Genomic DNA, 24,591 nt, shown 5'->3' with positions numbered 1-24,591 from the left:
TATGAGTAACGATATTTCACGTTATTATGGTTATTATTTACGACTAACAGATTTAATTGCACTGACGTACACACGTAGATACATTTAAAAGACGAAGGCGCACAGGTCTTATTAATGAAGGAATTCAAGAAGGACGTAAAAAGAAAAGTTGCCGAGGACAAGATGAGATATGAAGTTGTATGAATGATGACACAAAAAATCACGGAAATAAAGAGTGCTTGAGCGCCACCGCTATACAGCAATCCAAACAGCTCGTTCCCACTTGACGCTTCTCGTCAATTGCCAAGCCAAGAATTATAGTAGCACTTGTGGATAATTAATATTTTCTTAAAATTACTAATTGACGCTTTACATTACAAAAAAATTTTGAGTTTAAGAGTCTCCATAATTTCCTGTTGATAAAGCTTTTATTTTTTTTTGCTCATAGAAGGTTCCAAGTTCTTGTAATCACAATAAAACTACAATTGTGAAACTACCTTCTAATATTAAAATCACATTATATGTACATTTTGAGATTGTTTTAAGTTATTTAGAATGTAAATTTTTAACATCAAGATGCTTGATGAGTTTGATTAATAGCTTTAAAGGTGAATACTTTGACGAATCATCAAGCTAAAAGACTTCTAGAATATCTCAGTTTTTCTGTATCTACAGATGGATGATGAGCTCTTTCACAATAATCATTGATGATTATTATTCAACTTAATAATTCAACAAATAATTTTTTTGCATTACACAGTTTCAAATGTACGTATAAAAGAAGTAATGAATATTTAGAAATTTATTACATATCAGTATATGTTAGAAATGAACACCATAAAGGATAGAAATTATAGAGACTCCATTGTAGCAAACGAATCCCCAATTATAGCTGCTCCAGTCAACAGCCTGCAACAATTTCGTGTGATAACTCAGGATGCAGGCAAAGCAGCAGACCTTCAAGTGGCAATAACAGCACCTTCAGGAAATCGAGTCAAAGCTCAGATCATTCCTACCCATGATGGATATCTTGTCAACTTCACACCTACGGAATTGGGCGAATATTTACTAGGAATCTGCTTTGGAGGAGAACCGATTTCGGCACATCCTTACCGTTTTAACTGCGTTCATGGCAGTGATTCATCTAAAGTTCGAGCATCTGGACCTGGACTTCATCAAGGATTAGTTTCTCGACCTGCAGAATTCGTCATAGATACACGTGGAGCTGGTCAAGGTGGTCTAGGTGTAACTGTTGAAGGTCCCTGCGAGGCAGCTATCAATTGCCGTGATAATGGTGATGGAACTTGTTCGGTTGCTTACTTACCAACTGAACCTGGTGACTATATCATCAATATCACCTTTAACGACCGTCACATTCCTGGATCTCCTTTTCAAGCTATCATCAATCCGGTTGCAGACCTCTCCAAGATCAAGGTCTCCGGAAATGGCATTCATCCCTACGGTTAGGAGCTGCGTGGAACGTTTGCTGCTCGGTTATTTGCATGATATAGACCCTTTTATTGCTACTACCTCCTCTGCTTTATGATGTTTGATTATAATTTTGAGTTTTTTTTCACTTTTGTGCCTTATTTATTTGCGTGTGTTTATTGAGATGAAAAATGATTTAAAAAGTAGAAAAATATGTATTTAGAGACTCTGAAAATAGTATGTGTTGTTATTAGCTACTTTATTTTTTATTGAATAATAAAAATAGCAATTAATTTTTTAACTTGATAGTATCTTTTTCGCTTTTATTGTAAATAATAATCAATACACAGTGTTTTTCATCGAAAATGAAAACACGTTGTTAGATTATCAATGAATTACATTTCTTAATATTGATACTTTTTCATATATTTACATGAAACAAATATGACAGTTTTAAATAGACAGAAATCCTAAGTGGAAATTAATTTTATTTGTTACTTAAAAGTATTTTTTTTTTATGAAAATCAGTTTCAATCTCAATAGTAGCTTTCCATATGATTTTTTATTTAAAAATCATAATTGCCAAATATTTATCATAATTCATTATTGTTAGTGTAGTTTTTATTATATTATCGGTTAATTATTATAAACAATTATTTATTAGTATCAACAATAGTTAATCAAGTAAAGTAATTTTATATTTTGAATTATTTTTTCAGGCGTCGGAGTTAATATCCCCACGGAATTCACTATTGACACCAGAGCTATTCCCAGAACTATAGGGGACGAGAATAAAATAACCTGCTCAATCAAAGGCCCAAGTGGATCCAAAACTGAAAAAACTGTAACACCATTGAATGATGGAACGTATCGTGTAAATTACACTCCTTTTGAAGAAGGGCGTCATACGATTGATATTTTGTATGACAATGTTCCAATACCGGGTTCACCATTTTCAGTAACTGTCAAAAGAATATGTGATCCTAGTAAATGTAAGGCTTATGGTCCTGGTTTGGAAAAAGCCTATGTTAACAAACTGAATAAGTTCACAGTAGAAACTATTGGTAGGTATAAAATATTAATACACGTCTATTTTTTATAAATAAAATTTAATTATTAAAGTAGCATGAATTACTCAATATTACTGAGCTATTTATTTATGGGTGAGAATTTCGAATGTGTTGTGGAATTCTCAGTAATTTTTCTTCGATTAAATATAACCAAACATTTAATCATATATTCTGGTCAGATTCCAGAGATATTTTATTTATTTTTAGTTCTACAAATGTTGAAAGCATTATAATTGATTAAAAATGAAAAAAATTAAATAATATAGTTAATTAAATTTTTTAATGTTTATTTGTAATGTAAAAACTATAAGATAAATTAGAATAAGTTATATTAAGACCGATTCAATTTTTCATTATCCATCGAAAATAAATTCATGCACTAAACTAATCCTAGAAATTATGACACCAGATTAATTACATAAATTTGTCTTATTTAATTCATCTAATTTCAAAAAGATAAATTAATATTCTGAACTATTTAATTTTAGATGCTGGAAATGGAGGTCTCGGCTTGGCAATCGAGGGTCCAAGTGAAGCCCAAATGACCTGTAAAGATAATTACGATGGATCATGCAGTGTCGAGTATATAACAACTGAGCCTGGCGATTACGATGTTGCTATCAAGTTCGGAGACAAACATATTCCTGGATCTCCATTCAAAGTGTTAGTAGAAGATGCTGTAGATGCATCAGACGTAAGAGCTTACGGTTCAGGGCTAGAACCTGAGTTAATTCGTGATGCAGTACCTGCTCAATTTGTGGTAGACACGACTAAATGTGCTCCAGCTCAATTAGATATCAAACTCAAGACTGATAAAGGTCAAATACAGAAACCCGATATAAAAAGCCGTGGTAATGGGATTTATGAAGTAACTTACTTACCTCCAGCAGCAGGAAGTAATATTGAGCTTGGAGTTACTTATGGCAATCAAGACATTCCTGGAAGTCCTTTTAAATTCAAGGTTTATCCAACTGTTGAACCCAATAAAGTTGTACTTTCTGGACCTGGAGTATCATCGGTTTGCACTGCTTCCTTCCCTGTAGACTTTGTAGTTGATACATCGAAAGCTGGTTATGGAGATCTTGAAGTTCTTGTTCTTGGACCTGATGCAGTACCTCGCAAAGTTACACTCCAAAATATCGGGGATGGTTTATATAAGGCAACATATTTGCCAGATGACTGTGGAAGGTATAAAGTTAATGTTAAATATGGAGGTGTAGAAGTTCCTGGAAGTCCTGTGACTGTACAAAGTGTATCAACTGGAAAAGCTGACCAATGTAAGATCAAAGAAGGAGTTCAACAGACTTTAGCTCAGGGTGAAGAGTACTGTATCACTGTTGATACGGAAAATGCAGGACGGGGAGCAGTTACTTGTCGGATTCGATCGACATCTGGAAGGTCAGTACAAATATTTATTATCCTATTTATTATATAGTAATTTACTAATAAAGATCTTTATTTTTTGAAGATATCAAATTTTTCAATTAATACTTCTGAGCATTATTTAATATTTCTAACTTTCTAAAATGATTAGATAAATAGATAATATATTAACTGATTATCTTCAAATATAAATGAAATCAATTCTTGATGAGACTCATGTTAATTAAACTAATTATTTATCTTAAGATACTCAACAGGATAAGGAATTAAGCCATTAGTGTCCAGTGATGACAGCCTTCATTAAATAAGCATTTAGCAATGTTGACAGACAGTTCACTCGTCCCTAGGTTACAGTTAGACAGCGGCGTGTGTATTCTGACGGGTTTTTGCAAAGTTGATGAAAGAGATGTTACTGATACTAAATTTATCTTACTTGGTCTGACCATATGCTAACATGTTCCACTTGAGTAGCACTGCAAGTTAAACCATTCTTAATGTCTATCTCTTGTCAGACACAAAGATTCGCAGATAAGATATAGCATCCGAGTTATATCTAGTACTTTGCATTTATTACTTTAGTTCACTTTGTACATATGCAAATTTTATGGATAATAATAAATTAACAGTAATATATAAACGTTTTGTGTACTGCACTCGTTGCTTATTGGTTAGCATAATATTATATTGCAGTTGTCAGAGTCGTACAACCAAGTAGTAACTATAAAACAAACTTTGTACATTATAATAATTTATAAAGATTAAGAAGATATATTTTTTTAAATTGTTAAGTTTAAATTAAATAAAATATTCGTTTATATCGGTAGATGTATTTAAATGTATAATTGATGACTTGTGACTGGTTTATCGAGTAACCTGTTGCATTAAACTTTTAGTTTTTTTTACTATGTTCAACTTAAAGAAAGATAATCAATAATACTATTATTTTATAAAGATTTTATTTGCCATTAATGTAAAAACTAGACATGAATTATGGAATATTAGTTAAAAAGAAGTTTTGAAATGATAAGATGATTCGTTTAGTAGATCACTAAATTATTTTTTACTTATCTCTTAAAATTGAAATTTTGTTTTTCTTATTACTGAGATCTACTGAAAATTTATTAATGAATAACGTCATTCACACTAAAATAAACTAAAGTATAATGTCTCATAATTTATTTAACAATCTAGTTATTGTATTTTTATTAAAAATAACTTTAGCTTCCGTGTAGGTGTATAATGTAATTTTCATTCTATAGATATTAAATATTTTATATTATTTTTCACGAAGTGTTACTTCTTCCATTTATTTACCGTTGCCATGAATTCTTTGGCAACGTTCCCAACAATTGACGAGGATGTTGTTGTCAATCTACTAGATCTTTATGTCTCTTGCTCTGTTGCAAAAACTAATTTATAACATTTATTTATTTATTTAAATTGCATTTCTAAGAAAACTATACAATTATTATAAATTATAATAATCATCAAAACGTACATACAAATAAATATTCATTAATTAATTTTATTTTTTTCTATTTCAGTGAGGTTGTGGACATTGATATTGAAGATAATGGTGACGGAACTGTGAATATTTATTACACTGTTCAGGATGCAGGAGAATATACTCTTAGTATCAAGTTCGGTGGACAACCAGTGCCAAATGGCTTCTACACATTCACGGTAAGTTCGTGTACAATGTGACACGTGCTTTGTTTTATTACTTTTTGTATTATTCGAGACAATGTGTAATTTAGTTTGAAGTCTCAAACCATCTTATTACATGCTTCAGGATTTTTCGAGACATTGTTAATTGTGATTTCAAACATTTATCTTGAAAACACAATAAAAATGGTTTTTTTAATTGCTCTACTGACCCAAGCTAGTGTTAATTTAACTATTGTTTAAATTACATTAATTCTATTCTAAAGAAATTCATGAAAGTAGTTGATCGAAACTCTTCAATCATTTTTTTATTTTGTTTGAGATGTTGATTTTTAGAGATTTGTTCTTTTGAATTACTTTTAATCCTAGAATTTTTATTTCATGTATGCTTAACAAACAAAATGAATTTATTGATATTAAAATGAACCATCAATGTCTCTGCAATAATTTTCCTCTAATGAGTTTGTAATCATTTGTAATCCAGCAAATTAGGTGATAAACTCATAATGATTATTATTAAAAATAAACAGATCACTTTGAATATTGATATGAAGAGAGTGAATATGATTATTTTATAAACATTTATGCAATAGTTTCTTTAGTTGTTTTAAAGCTTTTCTTTCAACATCTATGATAAATAGATAAGTTAAGAAACTAGCTTTAAAGTAAAGAAAGAAAATATTGTTTAAATATTAAATCATGATACAACGATCCTTGATCTCTTCAAGGGTGGCTTAGTATTTTCAATGTTTTCCTCTTATTTCTCAGATCACACATGAAACTTTAGGTAAGTGGGGGAGTCAAAAGTGTATCTAACTATAGAGACTTACATATCCGGGATATTGTCGCGGGGTTTCCAGCAACAGTTCACGTTGAGGTGTCGTCGGAATCACATCGGTTCCTTGACCGATTATCTAATCAGTAATTGCTAATTCATTATTTATTACTAAAAAATATTGTTTGTTTATCTTTTTGTAAACTTTTGAACTTCTTTATTCCATCACTTGTCTCGATCAACAACGTGTCTTAAGTGAAACGACCATTTATTTAAGTTGAAAAACAAAAAATTTCTTCACCGGCTTGTGGCGTTGATAAAAAGAATTTACTAGATGAACTAGAAAAAATAGAAAACGATTATAAAATAAAAATAACGAAACGTGAGAAAGTTAAAATCAAAAAACAAGCTTGAAGGTACATTTTTATTACATCATTAATATGTCAGACTTTAAGAAGAGACTTAAAGTAAAACTTTGTTTTTTTTTTTTTTGATTTTATTTTTATGGGGTTTCTTAATATTCTATAAGTTATGGGATTGTTTTTAAAAGTCTTTATTGTTATTATTTTTATCATTATATGTGAAATTTAATCTGAGCACAAATACGTAAATTGAATCTGAAGATTACTAGCGTTGAATTCTGTAGGAATTGCTGAACTATTTTCATCACTTCTAGCAGACTATCTCGAATTTATAAGCACGGAAGAAACTGTGGGTGGACACGATGACTGGTTAATTGATGTTCTAGATCAAATTATATATAGGCTTCCAGATTTTTTGCAAAAAACTTCATTATATGAACGAATGTAGCTTCTTACTTTTGAAGCACTTATCAATTTGTTTCCACTACAGACTCCATTTTCTTGATAGACATTTTGTTAGATTATTACAATAATAATTACACATTTTATCCCATTATTTCATTCGATTCGAATATTTAATTACCTACTAGTAATTGTTATTAAAATTAATTGAAATTTGTATCAACAATTATGTTTAGTAATTCATTATAGGTTGACTGATATAGATTAATTTTTTATAAACAAAGCATATTTACAATGTTTGAATCATATTAAAACGAGTTTTAAAATGAAACAGATTAAGTAAATGACTTGATGCTGAATATACAATAACAAAAGTTATTTTAGAAATCGATTGTTTACTTTAAATATTTTTTATTATTCAAAATTTAATTTAAATAATTATATTTCAGAATAAACTTTAACATTATTTTAATACCATTATATTTATTGATTCAGTTTAAAAGTAAAATTTGTTTAATATAAAAATAAGAATGATTTGTAATAAAATTTGCCAATGAAATTAGATAAGAACTTAGACTGTCAGTTTTCATAAATATTTCTCCATCATGAATATCAACAGTTAAATTTATTCGCAAGCATCTGCTTTTTGATATTTCTTTCAACCAAAGCAGTATCAAGAATAACAAGAAAAGTAATGAATAAAAGTGTGAAAAATTGAAGAAGATTTTAGGGTGCAGGAAATAAGAGAATTCACTGAAAGTTGAGGGACAGGTCGACAGCTGCGAGTCTCGTTGAGGGTCCGGGTGGATTCACATGAGCGCTGTTTACTATCCAAAATAGCAAACGACTGTTTGTGATCCATAACGAATGAGACAGACTGATTGTTTACTTAAATATTTAATTTGATTCTTTCTGTTACGAAACAGGTTTTATAACTCGAAACTGATTTTTTTTATTGATCTCAGTAACTTCAATCTTAGGTTTCATAATGAAAGACTCAAAGCCCAAATGATAATGATCGTAACGGATGAAATTCGTGGACAATTACGATTTAACGTCAGCTGATTCTGTTCCTATTTTATTTCAACCATTCCTCATTAAATAAGAGTGGGGCAGCTCTAGCTGTAGATCTATTATTGTGGATGAAAATTTTTGTTTGTTCTGCATGCGAAATTAACTGAGTATCTTGTTGACTCGCGTCTACACTTGGTCAGTCAGTTTCTCATTTGAGGAAATTATTGTCCATAAAATTAAACAGACCAGTTTAATTAGTAAGTTAATTGTTAAATATTCGATTTCCAATTGATATTAAATATCGATCAAATAAATACAGTGTGTGAATTAAAAAAATGATTTATACTAACGTAATGAACCAAATAACCTCGTGACAAGATTTTATTCAAGGTCTCTTGCAAAAATATTACATAATGACTCCACATTAGCCAGGATCGTGAGTTTTAAATATACTGAAAAAGATTTTTTTTTTTTAAGAAGTTATTAGATAAATATTATGTCTCCTGTCAGAACTCATTTGCTCTTTGTTTTACAAACACTTAAAATTATGTGTAACATTACAAAGTTTAGTTTTACTCTCTTCAAAATTTGTTTAGAAAATAATTGAGAACTAAAGTCTTTATCGTAGAGAGAAAAAACAAGTTGTAATTTGTAATTTTTCTGTTAACTTTTCAGCCATAAAATGAAAATTTTCTATTAATAGCTCTTACTCTTCTTCATCAAATTCACAAAAATAAAATAATTTTAGAAAAAGAAATGATTTTTCACTAAAACATGTCTCTATAAAGCTTTCGAATAAAATTTTTTCGAGTTAATGGAATTATTAAATAATTTTAAAAATGTTTTTGAATGATATAATAAATGAGGTATTTATGAAAAATGTTGTAGGCATCCGAAGAATATCGTGAACAAAGTACTCACAAAACTTCAAGAGGCAAACGATCTCATAAACGACAGGAAGAACGTGTGATTGAACAGCACAGCTCGAGTATCCAGGAACGATTTACATCAAGACGCAGTACAAGTCAACACGACAGTTCAACACAGTTTAATTCTGTCCGTCTTAATAGCATTCCTTTGCCATCAACTGACGGCACAGTCACATGTAAGTATTTCTTTTCATAATAGTTTAATCAAATCTAACATTTTTTATCAACTTTAAATAATAAAACTTACACATAACTATCCAAGTGAATACTTAATTCGAAATATTTATAAAACATTAGTAATCTTCACTGATTTAATTTCATTCAATTATCAATGATAATTTTTTTCTAATACTGCTTATCTTTTAAATTTTATTAAGGTAATATATATTCCAAGTATACCAGGTTTTGATCAAAGACACTTTTTAAATTATCATCATCTATGAGCGTTTTTTTTAAAGGATAACCGATCAATAATCAATGCCATAATTCATAAGAGCATACTTTTGAGAAAGTTAATTTGTTCATGTCAACAAAAGTTCATCTCATCATTTATTTATGTATATATGGCTGAGATCATTTGAGTGACAGATGCGACAAGTTCACAATGTTTGTCGTCGTGAATCTTCTTCCTCTTTGTCAAATGCACAAGTTATTACTCCCCACTTTCCTGAACAACCTTGCCAAAAATATGAGAAAAACCAGGCTAGAGACAGACATTACAAAATGTCGTAAGGCCATTGGTGATATTAATATTGGTGGGTTGATTAAGTACCACCGAGTGTTCGCTCCATGAATTGAACTCTGAAGTCTTCAGAGAAAAGACTAACAAGAAGATGATGAAGTTGAAGTATTTGAAAAGCTTCAAAACACTAGGAATTCCGAGAGTCAAAGAAAGAGTTAAGGAGGGGTAAAAGATATGAGAAAATATCAAAGAACCATTGAAACAATTTTCTAACTTCTTAATCAACGTGTAAAGTAATTTATTATTAGCCATTACTCAGTATTCGTTATTGGAGTAATTCATTAATTAATTTTGATAATTTAATGATAGTGATTGTAACACTTGTTTTGCAATAAATTAAATGCAATATGTTTTCATGATTGGGATTTATACAAATGATATGTCTCGTTACTTATTGCATATATAACAGTTTACTGTAGTTTTATATTTTCTTTGGCGCGTTGTCCAATACTATAATCACTTCCTGCTGCACATGCAGAGAAAAAATTATTTTTAAACGAAATTGATATTCTTTTTTTAAGACAACAAGTTAGTTTTGATATTGATCAATCAATTCATTAAGATACTTATCATCACTTAGTTCAACTTATTTATTCAACAATCATGAAAATATTTTTAAAAAAAGTTCAGGACCAAAAGCTTTCAATTTCCTTAAGACAAATTACCATCATCATCATCATTTATTAATAAATTCAATCAATTCTAATTATCACTTTATAGTTGAAAGTGAATAAATTATTTATAAGTCATTGGGATAGACTAAACAGTCGATTGACCCCTTTTGAAAATTTCAATGAGCATTTCAAGAAATAAATTAGGTCATTGGATAAGAATTGAAACAATGATATGAATGCTGTTATCAAATGATCAGTCTTATTTTTGTCTATTTCTTGAAAAATAAAATTTCTAATAGCTGTCAATGTATAACTCAATCAGCCATCCTTCCATAATGATCATCTTCATCTCTTTTTCCTTCGCGTCATCGCCCGCGCGCTTGCGTAGGAGTAGATTCGCTGGCCTCGGACAGACTTTAGTGGCGCACGACCCCAGATGATATATATTGCCTTTTGCTTGGTTTTCTGGAAGATAATTCGGCCCCCGGGACCGGAATATTTTGGTTAATACCAACTCGGTCACATCGCGGTATCTTCTTCAGTTGAGCTTCAGAAGTCTCACTGATCGGTAGATCTAGCTGGAATTCAATCTATAATTATTATCGCTATCACAGATATTATAATAATTTTTATCGGTATCATTTTGTTGTTTAATTAAACTTTATAATGATTAAGCTCTTTGATAAATATTTTTGAGTTTTGTATTTATTTGGATAAAATATTTTTTGTCGTGAGTTTAATTTTAAGTTGTGCTATTTGATATTATTTAAGGCACAGTGATCATATAATTGGCGTTGAAAATCGCAAATTAGTCAATTTAAATTTAGACGATCCTCTAGAAATGATTTGGGAGGATCAAATTGAAGAAATTGAAACAACCTGGCAGGAGATTTCAACTTATTATAGGGAGTGGCTTAAAAATATTACTTGTAGTGAAGTCGATAAGTCGGAAAAATCTATTTGTTATTCGCTTATTTCTAAAAGAACTTCACCTAAAAAGGCAGAAGACGAAGAGGACGAAGACGAAGAAGAGGAAGAGGAAGAAGAAATACCTGGTCCCGGTCTCGATTTCGCTCCATTAATTTTCCAGAGTCTGTACTACGTAAATTCTCGCAAAGGTTGGAACAGTTCCAGTGAATTGAAATCGTTAAAAATTGAAGAGAATTGTTTGAAAAAAATCTTTGCTATTTTAGGAATTTTTTTGGAATGGTTTCCATGTGTCGTGAAAACGGTGGATTGGAATAATTTTGATTAACATTTGGAATAAGCTGCTATTTATATCTTTGTTTTTGCTTTTGATTTCAGCTGAAGTAAAGATGCCGAGTGGAAACGTTGACAAACCTGTGATTGAAGATAATCATGATGGAACAGTTTCGATAAAATATGATCCAAGAGAAGAAGGTTTACATGAGCTTGCAGTTAAATTCAATGGAGAACATGTTCATGGTAAAATATTTTTCAAATTTTTAAACAAAAAATTAACAAAAATATTAAAAAATGCTTTTAAAAAATGTGTGTTAATTTTGAAAAATTATTACTAATTGCACAATCAACTTGGTTTCTTTATTACACAATTCACTAGAAAAGAAGCCTCTTAAAATTAAATAAGATTATTTACATTTTTAGTAAATCTGAGATAAATCCAGTCTATGCTATAAATTAGTAGAGCGTGAAATATTGGAGTTAAAGGTAGGGTTAATGCTCTGGAGATATATTTATACGATTGTTTACTAAACAATTTACCATGAAATTTGATGAATCAATAATCTTGGAAGATTTACTTACAGTTTATTATAAATTCTAGAATGGTGGGATTTAGAAAATATTTTGGATTCCTTACCTTATGAAGAAAAAGGACTAGAAAATTAGCTGATATTATTAGATTCAAGAGACTTATTACAAAATAATTAATTTTACTATCAATAGTAGACACCTTTAATAATTTACAAATTTATGAATTGTTTAAATTAATTATTTAACATTACATTTTATTAAAATTAACTGTAAATGTGTTCAGAATGAAAAATTGATTAATTGAAAATTGCTAAACGGAATGTGAGTCATGTCTTTAATGTCAAGAGTTCATTAATCACATGTAAAAAGAAGTAAAATAAGAAATTCCAAATTTTTACAAAAATAACTTTTTCAGGCTCGCCATTCAAGTTCCACGTCGACTCCCTCTCAAGTGGCTACGTAACAGCTTACGGCCCCGGTCTTATTTACGGAGTGTGCGGAGAGCCTGCTAATTTTACTATTTCAACAAAGGGTGCAGGAGCTGGAGGACTATCTCTAGCTGTTGAAGGACCCAGTAAAGCTGAAATATCCTGTCATGATAATAAAGATGGCACAGTTTCTGTTTCTTACCTTCCAACTGCTCCAGGCGAATATAAAATCTCTGTTAAATTTGGTGACAAACCAATTAAAGGCAGTCCGTATGTCGCAAAAATCACTGGTAAGCATATAAAATAATTTATAAATAACTATTTAACATAATCAAGTTATTACAACATTTATTATCTATTTTAGGTGAGGGTCGAAAGAGAAACCAAATCTCTGTAGGTTCATCAAGTGAAGTTCAATTACCAGGCAAAGTAACTGACCAAGATATCCGCTCACTAAATGCCTCAATCACCGCGCCAAGTGGTCTGGAGGAGCCTTGCTTCTTGAAAAGACTTCCAAGTGGTAACATATGTGTTTCATTCACTCCCCGTGAGCCTGGTGAACATGCTGTATCCGTGAAACGAATGGGCAAGCACATTACCAATTCCCCATATAAAATTGACGTCAAGGATCGTGAAGTAGGTGATGCCAAGAAGGTTAAAGTCAGTGGACCAGCATTAAAAGAAGGAAAAACTCATGTAGAGAATGCATTCACCATCGACACACGTAATGCAGGTTTTGGAGGCTTGTCTTTGTCAATGGAAGGTCCAAGTAAAGCTGAAATTCAATGCAAGGACAACGCTGATGGCACTTTAAATGTTTCTTACAAACCCACCGAGCCAGGATATTACATAATGAATCTCAAGTTTGCTGATCATCATGTTGATGGTTCTCCATTCACTGTTAAAGTTTCTGGAGAAGGAAGCAACCGACAAAGAGAGAAAATCCAACGGCAAAGAGAAGCTGTTCCAATTACTGAAGTCGGTAGTCAATGTAAACTTACGTTCAAAATGCCTGGAATTACGTCTTTTGATTTATCTGCCACTGTTACGTCTCCCGGAGGTGTTACTGAAGATGCTGAAATCAAAGAAGTTGAAGATGGTCTTTATGCTGTCGCATTTGTTCCCAAAGAACTTGGAGTCCATACTGTATCAGTTCGCTACAAGGAGATGCATATCCCTGGATCACCATTCCAATTTACTGTTGGACCTCTAAAAGATGGTGGAGCTCACAGAGTCCATGCTGGTGGTCCAGGTCTGGAGAGAGGAGAACAAGGAGAACCTTGCGAGTTTAATATCTGGACTCGCGAAGCTGGAGCTGGTACATTGGCTATATCTGTTGAAGGTCCTAGCAAAGCTCACATTGATTTCAAGGATCGCAAAGACGGAAGCTGTTACGTCAGCTATCGCGTTTCTGAACCAGGTATGAATGATTCATTCACTCGTGTAATAAATCATAAATTGCTGTTCTATGACAAATATTGTTATTCTCCACCAGTGACTAACTTCTCTCATGAATCTTAGGACAAGCAGCTTCGTTAGCAAAATATGATTTCTTACATAGTTTCAAATGATAGTAAGAGAAAATCAGTAATATTAAATCAAATAATTTATTGAGCTTTTTAATAATATAACGCATTAATGATAGTACAGACTTGTTTTCAATATGGAAAGATTTATTTTTGAATAGAAAACTTATATAATTTGATGTACATGCATTATTAATTTTTAATGAAATTTTGGAACATTGCATATGATTTATATATTTAATAATAATACAGTATCACATTTGAGATGAAAAAAGGATTTTTCTTCGTAATGATAATGTAATAGATTTGCTTCGGGCAACCCCGAACTAAAAATATCAGTGTCTATATTCGTTACGACGAAATCATATTTTGGCGGAGTCTACGGTGCGCATGGTAAACTGTAAGCTGCGCGTGGATATATTCGGGTCGTGTGAAACACATTAGAAAGAGAAGAGAAGTGAGAATGAGTAGAATTGAGAGAGTAAATGAAAATAAGAGTAAGAAAGAGAAGATGAAAACAAGCATACAGAGGAGAGGTTGGTTAGTGTGTGGAGGCGGAATCATTCGACGTCCACAAGTTAAAATTTTCTCTAGGCACCTAGTGGTGCGCGACGAAGCTCAAGTTGTACAGCTGCACTTGTTGTCTTCAACGATTCCACGTTTATTATCATTTTTCTTCAGCAACGCTGCCCAAGACCTGTTTACTTCATTCTTGCTACTATTTACAATTATTTGATTCTCTTCTCATTCATTCACAGCTTGCTTACCTTTTGACTTGATTTTATACTCGTGGTTTTCTGAACAAAATGACCACTTTCACAGCTTGCAAGAACATAATTCTTCAAGACAACGACAATGGTCTGTCTGATAGATCATTAATGTCATTGAATTGACGATTATTTTCCGTTTTAGGTGATTACAGAGTGGGAATCAAATTTAACGACCAACATATTCCTGACTCTCCGCACAAAGTTTACATTTCACCAGCAGTAGGCGATGCTCACAAACTTGAAGTGGCTCAGTTCCCAGAGCATGGTGTTCAACCTGACAATCCAGCAACGTTCCTTGTACGTAATAATGGTGCTCGAGGACATCTTGATGGCAAGGTACGTTTGTCAAGAAATTTTCTTTATGCCCTCCAGTCACGTGAATTATTTCCGAGGACATATATTTGTACGAGTTGCGTAAATATCGCCCAAAATAACACACTCTTGCAGAACTGATGGCACATTATAGGCTAAGTGCGGGGGCGATTTTATGTTTTTGCTATATGTACAATTTATACTCTTGAATCTCTCGAACATTAGTCATCGGTTGCATTCTACGAATTGTATTGAAAATGCAGGAAATCCTTATTCAATTACCTCATCGAATATTAACAACCATCATAATGCAAATAGTTTCTAAATACTATTTTATCTCTTAGTAGCTATTAATAATCATTTATATTTATTTGTCGAGATTCATTGAAATTGAAATTTTTAATTTTTATGTCAAATCCAAACATTCAACAAATGTTTTGTAATAACCATTGAATACGTAGTTAAAGAAATATCTATATTTAATTATTATGAGTTTATTTATAGAATATATAAATACATAACATACGACATTTAACAGTTTCAATGAGTTGCTAATTGGTATACTAATTTTACTCGTGTTTTCTAAATATTCTGCTAGTTATCCATAAAGATCATATGTACTGAAGAAAATGCTTAAATGTACTTATATGAATTTTGTTAACAGATTGTTTCACCCAGTGGAGTTGAAGATGATTGCTTTATCCAAGCTATCGATTCCGAAGAATACTCAGTAAGATTTATGCCACGTGAAAATGGAATTCACAACATTCATCTTAAGTTCAATGGAGTACACATTAATGGAAGTCCATTCCGAGTTAAAGTTGGTAAAGTAGATGCTGATCCAGCGGCTATTCAAGCATATGGAAATGGTCTGAAGGAGATTAAGACAGGACAGAAGACAGATTTCATTGTTGACACCTGCAATGCTGGTCATGGCGCGCTTGCTGTCACTGTTGATGGTCCTAGCAAGGTTGCTATGGACTGTACTGAAGTTGAAGAGGGATATAAAGTTAGATACACTCCATTGGTCCCTGGAGATTATTATATTAGCATCAAGTATAATGGATACCACATTGCTGGCTCACCCTTCAAAGTTCATTGTACTGGTATGTATATTTACTCATTACTTTATTAACTGACCTATCAACTGATATTTAGTTATTCTTGTCCAATTGTTAGTATTTGATCGATTTATTGACTTTTATTCAATTATTTAGGTACCGACTTGGCTGAAAGAGGAGCTCAGGAAACAAGTTCAATTGTAGTAGAAACAGTACAAAAATTATCAAAATCTAAACAAACTGGACCTGTGTTGCCGCGTTTCAAATCTGATGCCAGTAAAGTCACTAGCAAAGGAATGGGATTGAAGAAGGCATACTTGGGAAAACAAAATCAATTCAATGTTAATGCTGGTGATGCAGGTAAATATTATTCCTACAACTGTCATTACTTGAACTTAATTCATTAGTCTAAATTAATTCGGTGTATTTTGTAAAAATTTTCAACAAAATCTTGATATTATATTGATATAAATTATCATCAAAAAATATTAAAAATTTATGTTAATTTTTTATTCATTAATATTTTAGGAAATAACATTCTTTACGTTGGTATGTATGGACCCAAAGGGCCTTGCGATGAAGTTTATGTAAAACATACTGGTCGTAATAACTACAACGTAAGCTACCTTGTTCGTGAAAGAGGAGAGTACATTGTCATCGTTAAGTGGGGTGATGATCATATTCCTGGATCACCATTTAAAGTTGATGTATAATTAAGGAATAAATATTGATATTTTGATGATATAAATTAATTAATAATTAAAAAGCATTGAGTAATGCCATATGTAGATAAAATATAAAATCAACTCGTCCAAAAGCATATTTTTAGTGCAATATCAAAACTTAAACTACAAAAGTGTCAGGAATTGAAAATTATTTTTGAATTCATAAATTGTTTATGTATGTTTTTTTTCGTTCATCACTTATTTTTTGCAATAATTTAACTAAAGTGACTCAGTGCTACTTTTAATGTTATAATCATGGTTATGATTAATCTTACTTTTATTAATATAATTACTATCAAATTGTAAGCTTAGATCATTAATTCTTTATCAATTCAACTACTGAATAATTTATATAAATCATTGTTTTGTTTTTATTATTTTATATCGACAATCAAGATGAATAATTTAGTTGTTGAACACACATATTGGCAATAATTATTTTCTTATTCAACGTTTACATGGTTTAACTGTTAAAATTATAAATGAGAAATTCAAAAATGTCAATTAAAATGTAAATGATTATTTTCCATATTAAAACCAATGTGCCTTTGAAATGTAGAAGAATATCAAATTACGCAGCTATAATCATCACCACAATAATTATGATGATTATTGATATTACATTACATCGAATCAATTGTTTAGCATTGTAATTGTAAACATCATGTGTATGTTATTATACAATTAATTATATACATCTAAGAGAATTATATTCGATAAATTTATTGTCATGAAATATAGTAATAAAAATATAAATATATTTATTAAATACATTTAGAGTATTTTTTATTTCATCTCAGATACTGCTATTTTGCATGAATATCATTTCATTTCTCTGAAGAATGCAATGGAATTTAATAAATTCATTTTTATTTATGTTAATATATAATAATCGAATTGATTAATTTTATTACCAAAGAAGAGATTTAAAAAAAGCGAAAACAATATAATAGATCATTTATTATTTGATAAATTTTAATGCATAAAACTTTTTAATAGTGGAATTATGAATGTTTCTTTTACTAATTTAACGTTTGATATTAATTAAAGACTAGAGGCAATATAAAATTGATAAATTTGCTATCTGGGAATGTCATTTAAATTATTCCAATTTTAATACCAACCTTTAAATCATATTTATTCAAGTATTTATCATTTGTATGGAAAAAAATTACTCTGATCATGTTTATGTATTTGAATGATTATTTATCATTCTGTCAAATGGAACGGCTATTCTAATATATTTCAAAGTTGTAAAATGTGTTGACAAAGTTGATATAGATCTGATTTATTATTTCTACTTGAAGACTAGAATAGAAGACAAGAGGTCATGACTTAAAACTCACTACCATGACGTGTTCCAATCGTCACCTTTCATGTCTTCGTTTTGTGCGCGACCAAAGTCGCGGAGAACGCGAATAGTTAGCACACATCATACAATAGGTAGCGGTTGGAAGAATCTCAGAAGTATCAACGCCTCAATGGGGCGGTAGGCGGTGCTTCATTTCGCGTTCAAGGAAGTTCGCAGGCGCGTGTGGACCATTCAGAGTTGCGCAGTTGTTCGCGAGTCGCGATCTGTTAAGTATATATTGCGACTTTGCGTGTTTGCAGTCCTCCCACTTCTATTTTCAGTGAATGCTTAAGCTGTTTAAAGCAGAATGTTATTACTGCTGCTGCTGCCAGTATTGCTACTGCTACAACTATACTACTTGCATTACTGCTTTACTACTTGATTTGGTACAAATATCTGCACACATTTCTAGAAACCTTGCTATAATAAACATTTTCAACAGTTTTTCTATTTATTTTCCCTCTTTTTATACTTGATCCAATTTATGTGCTTATCAACTTTCACAACATTGTCCATTTTAGTTCATTCATCATTTTTTTTTGAGCTAAATGGTCTGTAAGATCTTACCACTTTTTTTCAGATAAAATTGGCAAGATAAATCACAGTTAACATTAATAGAAAATGATGGCAAAATCAATATAATTTATTGACAAGGAACAATTTTTTTTCTATCAAAGATTGATTTAATAATTGAATTTAAAAATGTTAAATTTTTTTTCAACCAATTTTAGAGTGATGTAAAATATGTTAAATCAGACCACGCTTTCTAATTATATTTTATAGAATGTACTTATATAGTTGAAACGTTGCTGATGAATTAATGAATGATGTAGGAATCAATATTTCTATAATGATAGTAGTAATAATAACTCAAATGCCAGCAAATAAATGATTAATACTATCGGAATTTAAATCAGACAAAAGTACTGAGAAATAGAGAAAGTTCATTGATTTACAAGGTTCGTTATGTTATTATTTTGCGTCAATGGTATACTTCATGATGTTGATTAATTCAAATTTGCAGAGCAGGGTTTGTTGATCAGCTGCTTTAGGTGACTAATTGAAATGATTCACCAAGTACTCTTGCCTGTATTATCTACGACTAATTAATCCTAACGACATACTGTGACCACATCATTTAAAGCACTACTCATCCATCTACATTGTTAGAAATTTTAATTCAATTATCAATCAATCAAAATAGGAAAAATATATTATGTTGAAAGTTTAAAATTAAACAATTACTAACTTGGTCAAAATAATAATAATTTTATGAAAAAGAGCTTTTAGTAGGACAGTAGCTAATTCTTGTAGAAAACTTTAACCAAAGCTTTTCCACAAAATATTGGTTTTTTTCTTCAAAAGTTATGTGTAAGTATTTCCAGAGTTATGTGCATAATATGTACAGATCGCAGTGCAAACACAATAGAAACATATGTCTAAAAACGTGAGGAAAGTAGGACGTCCAAAGGATTGCATGTGAGAACTGGAGGCGGAGCTTTGCAAGTATTCCAAGTCCCCACTTGTGATCGTCCGCCTTTTATGCGCACCAACTTTTATACCAGGTCGATTTAGCTCAACTCCGCGTCTCTATATTCTTGCCAACATTTTCTCCCCGTGTAACCCTGGACACAGATGCAAGATGTGCATGTATGTATGTGCAAGACATGATTTGGTATATACTCACTTGAAATGGTACCAGCGTTTGTCTGTGAACATAAATACAGCTGCTGCCACCCCATTTTAACGTCGCCACGTAAAATATGCTCTTCTTTTGCACATAATGATAATAATAATGCATAAATATATGCAGATGTATTCATGTAACATAAAATTTAAGATGCTGATGTACCAAAAACATATATTGTATCTTTTTTCTCACCCACATCGCTATTTTGTACTGCTTCCTTTCGACCAAATACCATTTATCTCGATGCTCAGCTACGTTCCATGGTTTAATTAGTACGTCTTGCACGACAAACGACCTTTGCCGTCAGATAACGTCGCGAGGGCGGAAATTACACGCAGGTATTTATAGGTATGTATTTTCACAGCCGCTGCTTCATTTTCTACTTATCATTCATCGCCACTATATATACATATACAAGCATTTATTATTTTCTCTACAGTAATCTAGAGGATATTTAATGATAATGAAAATTGTACACTGGTAAGTTATACATTTCATGGTCTCTTTATTTTTTTTAAATACAGAAACATCTTCGGGATATCTTTCAGCGCACGCGCTACAATTTTTTATTTGTTTTATGTATTCACAGTGCTTAGTTATTCATTTATTTATTTAATAGCGACTAAAATCATCTTTTGATTGTTGATTTTAATGAACGGTGTCGCCTTTTCTTAAGTTAACAACATCACCTTTTCAGTGTAGTTAATTTTTTCTAACCTTCATACGAATTTTCGAGTCATTTTTTGATGCAATACATTGGCGAGTTATTTCAATTTTGTGCCCTGGTTTTTTGGAGGTATTGAAAAATGTCTATCAATGATTTAAAGATAAATTTAAAAAATTAAATATCACACATGATTGGTTTTCAAAATTAATAAAGACTTTTGAAAATAACATTTCTTCTCTTATTATATCTTCAATCCAAGATTTAATTAGCTATGCCTACAAATACATTTCATTTATTATAATTTACATTTTATAAAAATTACAGTCACGCTTGATGCCTAATAACAACTTTGATTAATAATTTATGTTTAAAATTACCTATCTAATTGCTGTAACAAAAAATAATTTTGTTTTTATGCAGTGATTTAATTTTTATAATTTGTATACATAATGCAAACATGATTTTTTTATATAAAATTATTACAATTTATGAAAGCATAAATTTCTGTCTTTTAATAAATTAAGAATATTAAAAAAAAAAATTAAGAAAGTTAATTACAGATTTCATATTACATGTAAATATATCAAATCATTATTGTTTATAAATCAATATTAAATTATATATTTATAATAAATCAACAAATATTCGTATGAAGGTCTAATGAATTTCACGTTGCCGCATTTCGGACGGATGTTTAATCGTAGCCCGTCGACTATTTAATGAGAATAGCTAAAAAGGTGTAATTATTTGTTTATTTAGATTTAAATATAATTCTCTCGTGGTTTTCTATCTCTATTGCATCAGTTCTTAATAATTAAATTTACCATGTCATTTATTTCCACTTATTATTTTTTTTTTTATGTATTTATGTATAATAAAATCGTGTATTTAATTTTGTTCGTTATATGAAAGTGTGACTCTTCTGTAATTTTGTCATTGGAGTGATGACAGATTAATGTGACCGGGCATTTATAATTTCAATTATTAATTATTATATTAATTATTATTACTATTATATATAATCTTATGTATATTTATTTATATATATATATATATTTTTCTGTTCATTATCATCTAAGAGTTAATTTACTATTTCCTAATTAAGTATTTAAATACACAACAAGGGATTCGAATCGTTATAAATTAAAAAATATACAAATGTACAAGTTTGACGAAATGTCTGCAGTTCAATGTCAATTTTTTTAAAGACTAGGTCTTCATATGCTAATTGATCTTCAATCCTTCAGTAGTTACAAATAAATATTAACATTATCATTTAAATTTAAAAAATATCTTCTATCAACATTACAGAAAATCTGAGACATAATAAAATATTTCCTTATAATATATAAATATCCAATAAAAATCCAAAAAGGCATTTTAAAACATAAAAGATCAATGGTAAAACAACCAAAGTATTACTTCCAAATGAATAAATAATCATGCAATTGTTATTTGGAGATACGACTACTGGAGGATTAATGATTACAGTTTTGCTACATTTTACATGTAAATTCGTCGTAAATCTGATGGAGACGTGATCATGTTGCACTGCGGACAAAGCTTTTTCGTACCCTGTAAACATGATAATAACATTTTGATAACATCTGTATATAATTCAATCAATGTATATATTACATAGGAGTGCATTTATGCATGTAAACCAATTGGTCATACTGATGTAACATCTATTAACCAACGTTAAGGTAAATTCAATGATGTAAATAACAATAATACTATAACATGTTGACATATGTAAAAACAAATAGAGGTCATATGATACTATGCTAGATTCTATTGATGTTGTAGCTTCAAAACCCGCATAAAGTAATATAGGTATCATCAATTTGACGTATCGAATATATATTTGATTTTTGGCTGTCATTATTGATTGATACGACGCGTTGAGAGAAACTCTATATCTTATCAGTATGATTGCACGACGATATTAATTTGTTTGAAAATAAATATTTAAAATTACTAGTACAAAGTTCAAAGCAATATTTAACATTTCAACCGTTCATATTTAATGCTTTTATTAAATTAATCAAATGATATTATGTGAAAGGTACTCACCAGTGTGTGTAACCAACACTGCTCACAGTGGACATGCCAACAACATACAGAAGCCACAGGTTTTTTGTACTGCTCCTATAACATCATCGAAAAACAGGTATTTAATAATTGCTCTCTAATTATTATTTAATTTTATCAATTTATCAATAAAAATCGATAGTACCATGTTGGAGAGAAAACATAACATGTTATTGGAATCATTTGCTCTGTTTTTTTTTTTTACTCACATCCCGTTGTGGGGACAAATTTTGTACACAAGCTCAATTAATTCTTCCACTTTTTATCTAAATATTTGATACAATAATATCGATGGAATGAATAAGCTTAATTAAATATTTTCTTGTAAAAACTACTGAATAACTGATGAATTTTATTTCAATTTTTATAGTTAAATTATTTTGTTTGAAAATATTTTTTTTATTTATGCTTGGTGAGATTATTTAAATTTGAATTGTTAAATGTTTTTAGAGAAGAGATAAATTTACAGAGCGATAAAATATACAGCAGCACTGTGAGATTTAATACTGTTATGAAATCTTGATTTAAAAAAGAAAAATGGTAAAAATATTGACCTAGTTTCAATAATTTCATATGATATACAATTTTTGTTAACAAGAAAGCAGTATAAATATTGATGATTGTAACATAAATTACTTCAAAATTAGTCTTCTTTTTTCATCATGACTAATTTTTATTTTTCTTTAGTTCTTTAAAATCAATTGAAAACATTAATTTAGAAAATCTTTTTGACAATAGTTTGACAATTCTTACCATGCAGATTAAACACTTGAAGGCTTGTCCTCTCATTTCATTTTCAAGTTCTCGAATACGATTCCTTAAAGCTTCAACAATAGGAGCTTCACTGCTCTCTCGTTTAGGTGAAGAAGTAGACCCATCTTCACTGTCAGTACGTTGTCGTGAGGGTGTGGATGAGGGTGATGATAAATTCGTGGCGTTAATTGTACCAGGTTCAGATTTAACATCAACATGAGCACCATGCGGTTGATCAGGTGGTGTGTGAGGAGTTAATGGAGCATTAGGTGATATAACTGCTTCACGAAGTGCATCTCTTTCTTTTTGTTCTCTCAATGTACCTTCACCTCTTGGTGCTATCACATCAGCTTCGGAATATTGAGCTGGACCAAATTGGGCAGCATCATCTCCATCTACCACCAGATCCTCTTCTTCTTCTTGACGACCTGCTCCACCCATTCCACGATTACTCGAAGATGTTGCCAAGCCTGCAGCTATTGAAAATAATAAAAAATAGGCAAATGAAAAAATATTTAATAAACGACGGGGTGAAAAAATGGAAAATGATGGAAAAGAAAAAAAATAAAACCGTACAACGTTATTGTTTAAGGTTCAATGGTTACGTGTCCAACGAAATTGGATTCTCACGTAACTTTGTTTTTTTTTGGGGGCCATCAGATATGATTACTTTTTGATCAATTGAGCTGTAATTGTAGGTATGAAGGATGATAAATTTATTTCCACTTACCAGAAAATCCACCAACCAACATAGAAGTAGCTCTGATTCTTCTTTGACCAGCCCATTCATATTCCTCGAAACTTTCTCCATCCCCTTCAACGTCAACTTCCTCATCGTCTAAACTTACACTAGCCCCGGAATTTCCTCCATTGTGTTTGTTTAGACATCGCTCCACATGCTGATTAAGCTCCTCAGGAGTTCCAGAGAGACGTTCACTGCACACTGGACATGCAGGCTCGTCAGCTTTTCTCTTGCGATTTTTCACTCGGATTCGAGCCTAGATTTAATTAAATCAATTTTTAAATACAAAATTAAATATAAGAAAAAAATAGAAGCTATTGCAGTTATTTTTTATCTTACGCTTATTATTCTTTCTCTAGATATAGAAAACTAGTA

The 24,591-nt window shown here is 30.7% G+C and overlaps 2 protein-coding genes across 8 annotated transcripts in view; one reads left to right on the top strand and one right to left on the bottom strand.

The window, feature by feature from the left end:
* Positions 1 to 17,670, top strand: part of cher (filamin-A) — a 30,084-nt gene extending 12,414 nt beyond the window's left edge. For 2 of the 5 annotated variants that reach the window (XM_035080011.1, XM_035080010.1), the window contains 11 exons: positions 2,127 to 2,471; positions 2,966 to 3,875; positions 5,405 to 5,543; positions 8,967 to 9,183; positions 11,669 to 11,809; positions 12,513 to 12,815; positions 12,890 to 13,945; positions 14,964 to 15,157; positions 15,798 to 16,239; positions 16,351 to 16,554; positions 16,723 to 17,670. In XM_035080011.1, coding sequence (XP_034935902.1) covers positions 2,127 to 2,471; positions 2,966 to 3,875; positions 5,405 to 5,543; positions 8,967 to 9,183; positions 11,669 to 11,809; positions 12,513 to 12,815; positions 12,890 to 13,945; positions 14,964 to 15,157; positions 15,798 to 16,239; positions 16,351 to 16,554; positions 16,723 to 16,907 — 4,136 coding nt within the window. In that variant the 3' untranslated portion in view covers positions 16,908 to 17,670. Of the gene's footprint in view, positions 1 to 871; positions 1,442 to 2,126; positions 2,472 to 2,965; positions 3,876 to 5,404; positions 5,544 to 6,392; positions 6,717 to 8,208; positions 8,336 to 8,966; positions 9,184 to 11,668; positions 11,810 to 12,512; positions 12,816 to 12,889; positions 13,946 to 14,963; positions 15,158 to 15,797; positions 16,240 to 16,350; positions 16,555 to 16,722 lie in introns of those variants that run through there. The other 3 variants (XM_035080015.1, XM_035080014.1, XM_035080012.1) reach the window with 3 other exon arrangements.
* Positions 17,671 to 21,188: 3,518 nt separating this feature from the next.
* LOC118065008 (E3 ubiquitin-protein ligase Rnf220-like) overlaps positions 21,189 to 24,591 on the bottom strand; it is an 89,605-nt gene continuing 86,202 nt past the window's right edge. For all 3 annotated transcript variants that reach the window (XM_035080006.1, XM_035080007.1, XM_035080005.1), the window contains 4 exons: positions 24,205 to 24,472; positions 23,475 to 23,950; positions 22,704 to 22,778; positions 21,189 to 22,202 (listed from right to left, as the gene is read on the bottom strand). In XM_035080006.1, the coding sequence (XP_034935897.1) occupies positions 22,131 to 22,202; positions 22,704 to 22,778; positions 23,475 to 23,950; positions 24,205 to 24,472 (891 nt within the window). In that variant the 3' untranslated portion in view covers positions 21,189 to 22,130. The remainder of the gene's footprint in view (positions 22,203 to 22,703; positions 22,779 to 23,474; positions 23,951 to 24,204; positions 24,473 to 24,591) is intronic.

This window comes from Chelonus insularis, unplaced genomic scaffold (assembly GCF_013357705.1).
Source record: "Chelonus insularis isolate UGA/USDA-ARS -01 unplaced genomic scaffold, ASM1335770v1 contig_261_pilon, whole genome shotgun sequence".
Lineage (NCBI taxonomy): Eukaryota > Metazoa > Arthropoda > Insecta > Hymenoptera > Braconidae > Chelonus > Chelonus insularis.
Note: the sequence above shows the minus strand (reverse complement) of the source record. Positions and strands in the feature narration are given on the sequence as shown.